The 11,847-nt window shown below is 49.6% G+C and overlaps 1 protein-coding gene across 3 annotated transcripts in view; it reads left to right on the top strand.

Annotated features, from left to right (window-relative positions):
- DHX35 (DEAH-box helicase 35) overlaps window positions 1-11,015 on the top strand; it is a 65,101-nt gene extending 54,086 nt beyond the window's left edge. For 2 of the 3 annotated variants that reach the window (XM_081832800.1, XM_081832799.1), the window contains exons 19-22: window positions 1,986-2,067; window positions 3,531-3,602; window positions 5,774-5,885; window positions 7,545-9,594. In XM_081832800.1, the coding sequence (XP_081688926.1) occupies window positions 1,986-2,067; window positions 3,531-3,602; window positions 5,774-5,885; window positions 7,545-7,592 (314 nt within the window). In that variant the 3' untranslated portion in view covers window positions 7,593-9,594. The other variant, XM_006734349.3, reaches the window with a different exon arrangement.
- The last annotated feature ends 832 nt before the right edge of the window (window positions 11,016-11,847 follow it).

The following is an 11,847-nucleotide window of genomic DNA, read 5'->3' as shown; positions in this document are numbered from 1 at the left end:
CACCGATGCAGTGAATATATGCCGCTCATATCCCTATCTATAGATGAGACCAATGGGCGAAGAGGTAAAGAGAAACTTGCTGAAGGTTACACAGTGTGTGGTGGAATCAGAACTTGAACTCAGGCAGTTTCATTCCTGCCATTTCAGCCTTATTTTTGCTTCTATCCTACTAGAAAGTGATTACAAAATGGCCAAGACATGGTTCTCTTAGGAAATAGTGCAGTGAAGGGAGAGATGGATGCAGGTAGACAGAGTGCTACAGTGTGAGGTCTTCAGCTCTCTTCGAAGTTAGAGGAGTAGACCCGTCAGTGCTTTAGGCAAACGGGTGGTGGATGTAATAGGAATGCAAGGAGGAGGGAAGCCAGTGGGGCTGGGCCTGGGAGGTTGTAGAGCAGGCCTCGAGTGGTGGCCAGGTCCAGTCCAGCAGCCTGGTTGCACTAGCAAGCACAGGGCAGGGAGGCTGTGGAGACAGGTGCTTGGGTGAGGGGCATATCAGATGCTCAGAATATTGATGAATGAAGAAGCTCACGGGAGAGGGGAGAGTCGAAACCGGGGTGATTGGGTAAAGTTGGTGTCATTGATAGAAACGGGGAAGCTTCCAAAGGCAGCTGACTGGGGAGAAGCTCATCTAGTGCTTGTCATCTAACAGACAGATGACAGCCTTACTTCTCTATCTGTGTTTCTTATCCTGTTTTTCATTATCAACCTCTCACTCAGGAGAAAAGTGACATTAAATTTAAATTCTTCCTAACGAGAGAAATTAAACATGAAGGAAAATACGGTTTTGTAAAGTAGGGTTGAGCCTTGGTGGGCCACAGCCATGGCAGTATCTAAGATATCCCCCCTTTCCTGCTCCCAAGAGCCAGTTTTCATCCCTTTGGAAGCGATATCCCCCTAATAAGAATGTATGTTCTCCAGAGAAGTTTCTTTTGGGTAGCAGCTGGAGAGAAGAGACTGAATCTTAGATCAGGTTGTGGTTAGAAATGTAGATTTGAGATTTATCAGTTCTGTGCTGAGAAACAATAGAGAAAATTATGGAAACACAATAAATTATGTACAGATTTAAAATTTCAAGATGTTAAAGAAAAAGCAAATAGTAAAAATATTTTTAGCAGACAAGAGATGAAAAATTAAAAACCTTATCATAGAATGAGTTCATTTAACACGCTTAAAAAAAAAAGAGTTTCCAAGTTGATATATGGGCAGAAGAACAGAAAACTCAGAAAAGAAGAAACACAGATAGTAATTGATAAATGTACAGTAATAGAAGGGGTACCTTGTAGCCAAATCATTGCCAGTAAGAATGTGGTGACGCTGACGTTGTTATTTTATGCACCACTAAGAAAAAAAGTACTGCCAGTTATAATTACAAAATGCTGTCCTGATTTCAGTGAGTTAAAGGGGGAAAAAAGAGTGAGTCTTAGAATTGATGAAATGCAGTATGTTAAGCCACACACATGACATTGTCCTTTGCGTGATCATTTAGAATGTATCCTGTGAAAATCATCTAATAAATGGTTGGGCTCTATCCTTGGAAGATGTTTACTGTAGCAATACAGACATCAATTAAAATGGGGCATTTGAAAAATGGCGAAGAATTACGTGCTGTAGCTTATAACCACAGAAATAATGTGTCTTACGGAAGAAACCTAAGATTTTCTCCTAAAAAGGAGTTCTTGGGGTCACTGGCCAGCCCGTGGTGTGCTCTCTCGGGTTCTGGTGCCCGGCCTTTCCCCTGTCACCCTGTGGCCTGGTGGGGTTGGGGCATCCTGAGTTAAAGGAACAGTCCAGCTTCCTTCAACAGCCATAGATGGTGCCAGGGCAGGCATCCAGCACCGGGAGGCACGGGGCTGGGGCTGGTTCAGGAGAGTTTTGTGAGGTGGCTTGAAGCAGCCTGGGCTGGGGCCTCACTGCACAAGCTTGAGCACGCAGAGCATAGGGCAGGCAAGGGGCTTACCCGTCACTCTGTTTGCTGCCTTGTGCAGGTGATCCGGATCCAGTCCTGAGGTGCATTGTTTCAGGATTCTTCGCAAATGCAGCAAGGTTTCATTCTACTGGAGCTTATAGGTAACATGATACTTTGTGAAGGCATTTGTTAAAGGAGAAATCTTAAAAATGATCCAAACCCCATAGAAAGCTGATGTGCCAGGAAAGTACAGCAATTAAGTTAAATAGGTTTTCTTTATCTCCTTCCAAAGATGAGTTGAGGTTAACTACATAGCTTTCAGCATAATATCTTAACTTGATGGAAATGATTCTCAAATATTCAGCTCATCCGTATGTTGTGGAAGGATGATAATTACAAGCCTGGAGGCTGGAAATATTTCCATTCTAATAACAGAATAATAGAACTGGAAAGGACCATTAGAGATGATCTTTCTTGGAGAAACTACCCCGGCAGTTCATTTTGTTTCTTGAGACCTGTGGGAAGTTGTGGCCATAGTTGCCATCTTTGTATGTTGGCAAGTGTTTCTTCATGTGCTGGATGTGCCTCCTGCCACAGACCACAGCCCATTTCTTCCATTTCCACTTTCTGGGGAGAAAATCACTGGTCACCCGTGCCCTCCTATTAACCTCAGGGCCTCGGCTCATTCTGGTCCAGAGCGTCACCCGTGCCTGTTTAAAAGTGCATCTGTTCTTTCATACGGAAGTCATCCCCAAGGCTTCCTCCCCAGCTTTTCTTTGCATTTCCTTCATGTATTATTTTGTCATTAGCCTTTTCCTCTCAAAGAATACTACATTCCTGTTTTCTGAGGGGAAGTCGGCTTATGTCAGTCCCTTTGAAGCAAAAGTTCAGTGTCGATCAGCTCAGGCCACCTGGTAGCACAGCCAGGACCCTGGGGTGCTGATTTTATCACAGAGCTGGAGATGGGCTCACTCATGGTGCTTGAAGCGATTCCCTGACACACAGGTCCCTGGCACCCACAGAAACACCCCATAATTAGGGTTTGGGCAGCAGCATCCTAATCTGTTGATGTTCTCTTGTGATCTGATCTTACCAATAGTTGTGTGCTCGGTAATTATTTTTTGAATTAAATTGAATCTAATCTGAGTTGAAATTTGAAATATTATGTGAGAGACATGGATAGTCTTAATACTGAGCTTTCTCTTCCCCCTATTATTATGTCCTCCATAGCCTTTATCTTTACTATTTAATTTTAAATAGAAACATTTTTATTTTTCTATTCAATAGAAAAGTTTATACAGGTCACCATATGTGTTATTTCTGTCCCTAAGGAAATTTTTTTGAAAGAGAACATATGGAAGATAAACATGAAAATGGGCAGAGCAGTATATTTTCCATGTTTTTTCCTGAATAGCCACATGCTGTTTTTTGTATGATTTGTTCTTGACTTCTGGGGTGGCAGTGGGCGAGGGGTCAACCAGGGCACTAGAGAAGATGGAGAGAATAGTTTGTTGGAGTGAAGTACCATCTGCATGCATTTTTTGATAATATGAAACACATCTGTGGAAGAGTCCCGCTCTAAGTATTTCAGGCTGACTTCAGATAAAATTCTTCTGTTTGCAAGGACTATCCGTGACGATCATGAATTGCATATCCACCCTGCCTCGGTCCTCTATGCAGAGAAGCCGCCTCGCTGGTAAGCCACCGCCTGCTTCTGAGCCTTGTAACTGCTCAGAAGGCAAGGCCTGGTTCTTGTTCATCCCCGGGTCCCCAGGCCTGGCACAGCGCCTGGCATACACGTTTGTTGACTTTGTTATGCTGAGTCATCTACAATTTCTGCTCTTATCAAAGATTTCCTTACACAAATGGGGATATTCCTCTCCTCACTCATGTACTCGGCAAACTTTCATCCTCACCCACAGACTAGGTCCTAAACCCTACACTGGGCACAGCGATGTGGAGGTGGATTGGGGTTCTGGGCCACAGTCCTGATGGAGACACACATTCAGACAGATTCCAGCAGCTCAGGAGAAGGACCTGGTGTGGGGGGTGTAAAGCACTGAGCTTGGTACCTCACGTGCCAGGGAGAGTCAGAGCTGGCTTCGTGGAGGTGATGACATTTGCTCTGGGGCCTGCAGACAGGAGTTTTCAGGCAGAAAGGGATGTGGAGGGAATACACACTGAGGCAGGAGCAGAAGTGAAGGCACGGAAGGTGAGGGAAGCTCCTGTCTGGGAAGTGGGGAGTCCTTGGTGCAGCGGGCCCAGGCTACCCCAAGGTGGTCTGTGAGATGGGGCAAGTCTGGGGCCGTGCCTGTGAAGAGACGCACACACAAGTTAGGAGGCATTTAGACCTTTTAATAACACTTCATTCAGTTAAATTTTTGTCTGCTGCCCAATTTGGTAATAAATTGGAGCCTGTCTTTTGTATGTCTTCTTGAAATCTCATTTTTCTAGTAATTCATTTGTATTGTGTTTTAGAAAAATATTGCTCTCACAGTGGATTAGAAAATTTAAAAACAACAACTGGTTCTTCCCCACAGATCGGTGGAGAAAGCGGAGGAGAGAGTGCGGGCCTGGGGAGGGGAGATAATGGTAGAAGAGAGAGAGGGCAGAAAGGTCCACTGTGAGGTCCTTGGCGTCCTGGAGTAGTGGTTTCCAAAGTGTGGTCTGCAGGCAGGCATCAGCATCACCTGGAAGCCCGTTAGAAATGCAGATGTCCAGGCCACGCCCAGCCCTTCTGAATCAGAAACTGGGAGTGGGGTCCTGTTTTAACAAGCCCAGAACCAGGTGGTTCTGATGGGTGGTAAAGCTTGAAACCCTTTCCAAGACCTGTGCAGATCCAGAAGCTGCTTAGCTGGAGCCAGACTTGGTCAGGCAGTTTTGGGTTTAGAAATGTTGCCTGATGTCCATCACCATGCAGGGTGAGTGGAAGAGGGAAGCAAACCTCAGTTCTAGATCCTTTCCCAGCAGTTTGCCAACTTTGGGTTGACTAATTTGGGAGTTGCTTAATTTGGGAGACTTTTTTTTCCTGCTTCGTTCCCAAGGAGCCCTGAAGGGCAAAGAGAGCATGGCTGAATAGAGCCAGTCCTGAAGCAGCCCCATCACCTTAGGGTGGTGAGGGAGCACCCTTCCCCTCCGGCCTCTGCAGAGGGCCCCCCCCCCACTGGGTCCGAACTTCAGCAGCTGATCGTTTGCCAGCTTCCAGGAGCGCATAGTGGCAGCGTGGCAGGTGTTTATGGTTGTTAGGGAAGCCCTGCGTCAGCACTTCACATAGCTCAGAAACTGATGTCTATCTAATACGTGCACTTGGGAATCTGGGGATTTGAAATTATCTGCTTGGCTCTTTGGTGTCTTTTACCTCAGCCTCAGGCAAGGCCCCCGCCCCTCCTTTTTTTCCGTGAGTAGTGGTATAATTTATGTACAGTGAGAGTATTGACAACTGTGTACACCCATGTAACCCACACTCCAAATAAGATGTAGAGTATTTCAATCTCTCTAAAAAGTTCCCTTGTGTCTCTTTACAGTTAATTTCCATCCCTTTTCAGAATCCGGCAAGCCTTCGCTTCTCTTTCTCCATTTTCTAATAAAGTCAGTGCTCTGTTGAGAGTTCTGTAAATGCAGACTGAGAATCCAGAAGGGTCCTGCACTGAGAGTGAGATGTTCTGGAAGTCATGTCTGAGCTGTCCCGTAAAGTGGACACACTATTACCCACCAGTCAGGTCATGAGGCAGAAGTGCATTTGTTTAGTGTAGCCCCCGGCACACACAGTAGGTCCCTGGGAAAGGGGGACACTCGCCAGCCCTGCTTGCTGTGGTTCTGGGTTCTCACCATAAGGTTTAGGAAACTCCTGTTTTCTCCTGGTTTCAGGGTTATCTACAACGAAGTTATACAGACCTCCAAATATTACATGAGAGACGTGACGGCCATCGAATCCGCGTGGCTGTTGGAGCTGGCTCCACACTTCTATCAACAAGGAACGGTAGGGGTGAATAGAGACTATCCCTCAAAACACCTAGTAGCTGCCTCTTCATATTTCTAAGTGCACATCGATTCTCCAGTTTCATGGCCTAAATTTGTTCCCCCCAATAGCGCATGGGGTGGAAAGGCCACTCCCCTATCTCTTCCCCACTCTGGGTGAAAGCACTATACTATTTGATCATAGTGAAGTGCATTTGGAAATGCATCCCTCCAGCTTATAAGACAAAAAAGAGAATGTGTCTTCGGCTCTTCCTCTCCCCCTCTGCTTTTCTTTCTTCAAAAGAAATTCTATCACACTTTGGGCCATGTTCACAAGGAGTGGCACAAATATTCTCTGATGAAGATTGACTCACAAAGAACATAAACTGGTGTGCAAGCTTACACCCAAGGTGGTTTACCCAGCGGTGGGTGCTACCGAGCATTGGTATTCCTGTGTATACTCTTCTTCCCCGGCAGGCCCTCATGTGGGACCAGCAAGGTAGTGAGCCTTGCAGAGGAGATGCATAGTTTTGGTTGTTTTATTTTCACAAAAAAAATGGTCTATTCATTGGGATGGGTGGGGAAGGCCATACATTCTTCTAACAAGATCTTTAATTGAGTGGTGGTTATATTTGGAAGGCTGGCATGAAAACAGGTAAATCAGGGTTCACAAACTTCCATTGACTCATTCTGTTTGGTCTGCATCATGTTTTTAATTAGAGTGTTTAGTGTACTCTTAATGCAATTATTGATACGGTTTGATTGAAGTCTGCCACGATGCTGGTTGTATTCTGTAGTCTGAATTAGTTCTTTTTCTTTTTTTACTGCCTATGCTCTGTGTTGCCCAATGCCTGAAAACAGTTGCCTTAGATACTTCGTTCAGTTTTACCACTGTTTACCCCAGAAAGGAAAGTCCAAACCTCTTACTTCATCAGGGCTGTAACCAGACTGCCGTGTTTTCAACCCAAAACTTGGATTGATGGGTGCATTTAAAAATTGGGAGATTTCACAGTAAATATGGATTTCAGGTTTCTCTTAAAAGAAATGGTATGTCTGCCAGCACTGGGGCTGGCAGGGCTGCCTGGGTGGCTCAGTCCTTGAAGCATCTGCCTTCAGCTCAGATCCTGATCTCAGTCCCGCATTGGGCTCCCTGCTCAGTGGGGAGTCTGCTTGTCCCTCTGCCCCTCCCCCTGCTCCTGCTCTCTCTTTCTCTTTCTCAGATAAATAAATAAAACATTTTTTTTTTAAAAGAAAGAAAGAAAGTCTGCTGGCACTGGGCCCGAGTTACTGCTTGGTGGCAATCAGCAGGGGCCAAGGAACGGCTGCTCGCTGGGAATGACGCTGTCCAGGTGCCATGGTCCTGTTTCACTTGTTAGCCTCACTTGCTTGACTCCTGGAAACATTTGAGTTGTGACCCTGTAAATGGAAGGCTCTTCTCCTCCCTCGAATGTCAGGGGAAATTGTCCTTTTAATTAAAACCTTCTTAAAGTATTTAAATTGTATCCAGTTGGATGGAAACTGTTTGAAGCCTGTATAGTTCTTCACACATCCTCATACAGATGCTGCAGCTAGAAACCAGGTCAGCTGCAGGCACCAGGCACCGAGACGCATTCAGAGTATTGTCTGTGCTGCGTTGGGCTGACAAGAACACACCTCAAGTGAGAGAGTGTCTTTCCCCCAGAACCTCTCAGGCGGGAAGCAGCAGACTTCAGAAGTCCAGGAGGAGTGAGGAGAACTGGAAGCTGAGAAGCGCTGGTGGTTCAAGTCGGAGGATGCGAGCATTCGAGGGGGGTGAACCTGAAGTTGTCTTGCATCCATTTAGACTCTCGGAGAACGGGATTAACCTAGAAGCTGAGTCATTTTCCCTTCTCATCTCAAAACCACAGTTCAGGCCCACCAAGTTAGAGCAAATAGCCCCGGAAGTTGGAAGGAAGTGACAACCCCCGATGTCTGCGTTGGCCTCTTCTCTCCAGATGCCTGTTGTCCCACTCACTGGTCCATTCCCATCACTGCCTATGAGCCGCGTATTTTTAGAGATGCCTGGATCTTACAAGTCGTCTGGTGCCACAGCTTCATCGTACGGGCAAGGGCCCCGAAACCCCCCAAGAACCTTGGCCCCTTTTTACCTAAGCAGTCCATAGGTACTTGCACTGTTAACTTGTCAGAATGAATGGATTTCCCCAAGAGCCCTGCAAGTCCCCACTGGCCGCCCATGTATGGTAGACACTCCTTTGTCGAACACGTGGCCTCTCCCCGCCCACAGAGGGTCCCTGGCTCTGTTCCTGGCACCTTTCGTGACTTTCCGTTGCTGTTGTTTTCAGAGTGTTACTCTCGTCCTGTATGAAGGCCTGAAATGGTCCAGAGTTGGCTGTGTTTATACTCCGCATTCTTCTCAGAAATGAACACCAAAAATGGTCCTGTGCACAGGCCCGATGACATCAGCCCCGTGCCCAAGCAGGGCTGAGAGTGTCTAACAGTAGCTGGAGGGGTCCTCTAGGGTAAAGTGCAGGGAGGAGAGAAACGACCGAAATGCAGCAAGACCCCCAGCTGGAGGGAACAGGGTGGCCTGCTCAGAGTCACCTGCCAGTCCTTAATTTTGTGTCCTGATTCTCAGAGGTGTCCTTGGGATCTAGGAAAAACCCTCTTAACCAGGGCCTTTGCAAGAATCCATACTGGTCCTTTCTCTGGCACACACGGTTAGAAAGGGACTTCCTACCTGTGTCACATTCACTCTGTCAGTGGGTACAGGTACTAGACGGTGTGTTATGTCTCCTGCACCCCGCATTCTTTCAGGGCCTGTGGTTCCCCATCAGCAGTGGCCTTGCTATCTCAGCCCACGTGGGTGTGTGGGTGTTGGTTGGGCACTGAGCGTGTTGGGGACCAGCAGTCAGGTTGGGAGTTCCTCATGTGAGGATCCCACTGCATGTTAGCGTATCTCTCGGTTGTTTGCTTAGGATTATTGAGGGGGTACTAGGGATACCTCATTCGGTGAACAGAGGTCCTTTATTAAAAGCTTCTGTTTACATACTCTGCCTTAAACGTGTGCTTTAGGATTTCCAGCACTTCTGGCTTTATCTTCGAACACAAAGTATAATTGTATCACTAAATCCTATTATCTGCTGCCCGTGATTATGTTATGCATCATGTGTTCTTTATACTGGTAGGGAGCGATGTTTCTGAAAGGAAAGGGTGGTGCTAGGAGGTGTTCTTTCCCTGTTTGTCTTTATTCATGTGCATTTGCCAGGGGGTCCGTGGGGGCCAGGGCCCTGGGCACATGTATCTGCACGTGGAGGTGCTTGGTGAAATGATGGATCTCCTTGTTCCTGTGGGGAGGGTACCTTTCTTTGACCATTTATAAGAAATTCATAGAAACGTGAGGTGACTTCCAGCCCGAGCCCAGTCCCCTGAGCACAGGGGTTTGGCTGTGGTGCTGTCCTGGGGGCTGGGGCAGAGGGGGAGCGTGTCCCATTGACACCTTCTCGCAGAGCCCTGGGTGACCAGGGTCGGCCATGGTGGGTTGGGCCTTGGGCTGCTGGGCCTTACCAAAGGTCTATCACCTTTGTTGGTTCCTTGGGCTTTTCTTCCCCTCCACACTGCTTTCTGAGGGGCACGGCATCTGCCGAGAATGTGCGAACCAGAGGGCAGTGCTGGCGTGGTCTTTGATGTGGGGGTCCGGTTGAAGTCCAGTCTCTCTGTCTGAGCAACCCCTAACGCTGATGGTTTCTCTTCTCTTGCAGCACCTGTCCCTCAAAGCCAAAAGGGCCAAGGTCCAGGACCAGTGAGCAGAGCTCAGCTGCCGCCGCAGGGGACTTGGAGCCCTCTCCTCCACACTGGGGTCCCCCGGCCCTGGGCGGCGAGCTGGCCTCGGCTCACGTGGAGTCTTCCACTGCTCTGAAGTGGGCCGCAGCCCGTTTGTTAGCCCCTTCCTTCCCGCTCCCCTCGGCATCTGCGTTCCTTGCTGGGATCCCGGGGGCGTTCGTGCATGAGCGGGCACCCCGCTGCGCTGCACCCAGGCAGAGTGGGAGTGGGCAGGGCCGTGCTCTCTGCTCATGCAGCGCCCCCACCGACCCAGCATGCCACTTCTGACCGGCGCCCGGTTCTGGCCCAGCTTCGTCCTGGGGCACGGGGAAGAAAGCTGGCCACGGCGGGCTGGAGCGCTGGGCAGGGTGCACGGGGAGGTGTGTGGAGCTGCCTTGGCTTTCCCTGGCCGGGCCCCGGCTGTGCTGCTGGGTGTGATCGAGCGTGTGTCTGCGGACGGGTGAGACGGCCCCGCAGTGTCCGCCGCATCTCTGAGGGGCGTGGCTGGCCGGCGCAGGGGCTCCCAGACCAAGCAGCTTCGGTTTTCCCTCTGCGCCGTGACCCTGCCTGTCTGTGGCAGGAGACTCTCGAGGGTTGGTGACGACAGACACTGTTCTTTGTTGGCTCTCACAAGTGGGCTTAGCTTTCTCTGCGCGTCTGACCCCACGGCCCGCCCCCGCCACAGGCTGAGCACTAGTGAGCTCAGGTGTTCACACCCTGGCGGGAGCCCTCTACCACAGGAATTCACAACAGTTTAGAGGCGCTAAGCTTCTGTAGCTCAGGAACATAACTTGTATATTTGTTTTTTGTTTCTTTGCTCGGGATCGGCAAGAACCCGGGGCGGCCCTCCCAGCAGGCCCTGGTTCTGTCGTCGCCCCAGGGCTTCTTCGTCCGGATGGCGATTGCCTTTCAACACGTGACCAATGCAGGTTTCTCCCCTTACTGTTTCAGTGACCTTTATTTCAAAAACACGTGGCTTGAAACTTTACTTTTGTACTGATCTTAGTTTGGATGTGCCACTTTTGGCACCAAACACGTATGTCATTTTTATTTCCATTTTGTAAACCTGTAAATAATAGTGGTAACTTGTTAATAATCGTAAACCTTTGTACCTCAAGTAAATGTGTTCCCTCCCGCCCGTGGTACTCGTGGTCTGTATTTTAAGATGGTCTAGTGAATTCTTCTGCGAGAGGGCCTGACGTTAGCTAAGAAGCCTGATGCTCTGGCGGTCCAGCAGCTCTGGGGGCTCCGTGGACGTGGGAAGCCTCCCAACGCAAGGTCCACGCCACCATACGCCCTCAGGAGCTCAGGGGAGCAAACTGGGATGTTGTTTAAAGTCCTAAAGAGGTGCTAATTTTTGCCAGTTTCTCATTGGGATCTTTTTGTAGAGAGGTAGAAACACTTACTTTTGTAAAGTCTGAATTTAGAACCAGGGTGGATGGTGATGAGCTGCTGTGGGAGTGGGAGGAGGAAAGGGTACGGGACCCACCCCATGTGCAGTGAGACTGGAGATCTCCCAGATGGGAGAGCCGACAAATGGGGCTGGGCGAGCGGGTGTGCACAGGTTGGGGGGAGCACGGTGGCGCCTCTGCCTCGGAGCCCCCACCTCCTGCGGGGCAGCCCTTCCCGGTGGAGAGGGGTCTTCGCTGTCAGAGGCTGCAGCCAGAGTCCCGGCCTGGCTGAGGCGCCCTTCCTGTGTGTGAACAAGCACACAGCCTCGTCAGCCAGCCACGTCCTGGCCTGGTTCCGCACAGCCGGATTGCCTGGCCACCAGACTGGCCCTGCGGAGCTCTGCCAGAACCAGTTCCCTCAGGCCCCTCGTCGCTTTTCAGGTGTTTTTAGTGAAATTCTGCCAGCATTGCGGTGGCTTCCTTTGAAGCCAGGTGCGTCAGTGGGAGTGGGGAGGGGAGTTGGTGCCGGAAGCTCGGTGGACGTGGTGGTGTCCCGGAGGCTTGAGATGGAGCTTTCTCTGCCGGTAGCTGTCCTGTAGCTGGTCTTCCGAGGGCGGGCCGGTGCTGTCACAGGGGCCCTGGCCCAGCGCTGCTCACTCGGTCCGTCAGCAAATGCTTGGGCACCTGGGCTGCTGGTGACACGTGACTGCACAGGCAGACGAGAACCACCCAGCGGGAGGGACTGCAGAGGCCCAGGTGTCGTTGGAGGCCAGGGCAGCAATCAGAAGAGGCTTC

This window comes from Leptonychotes weddellii, chromosome 10 (genome assembly GCF_054177405.1).
Source record: "Leptonychotes weddellii isolate Sample4059 chromosome 10, ASM5417740v2, whole genome shotgun sequence".
Classification (NCBI taxonomy): domain Eukaryota; kingdom Metazoa; phylum Chordata; class Mammalia; order Carnivora; family Phocidae; genus Leptonychotes; species Leptonychotes weddellii.
The sequence above is the reverse complement of the archived record's forward strand: the minus strand, read 5'-3'. Positions and strand labels throughout refer to the sequence as shown.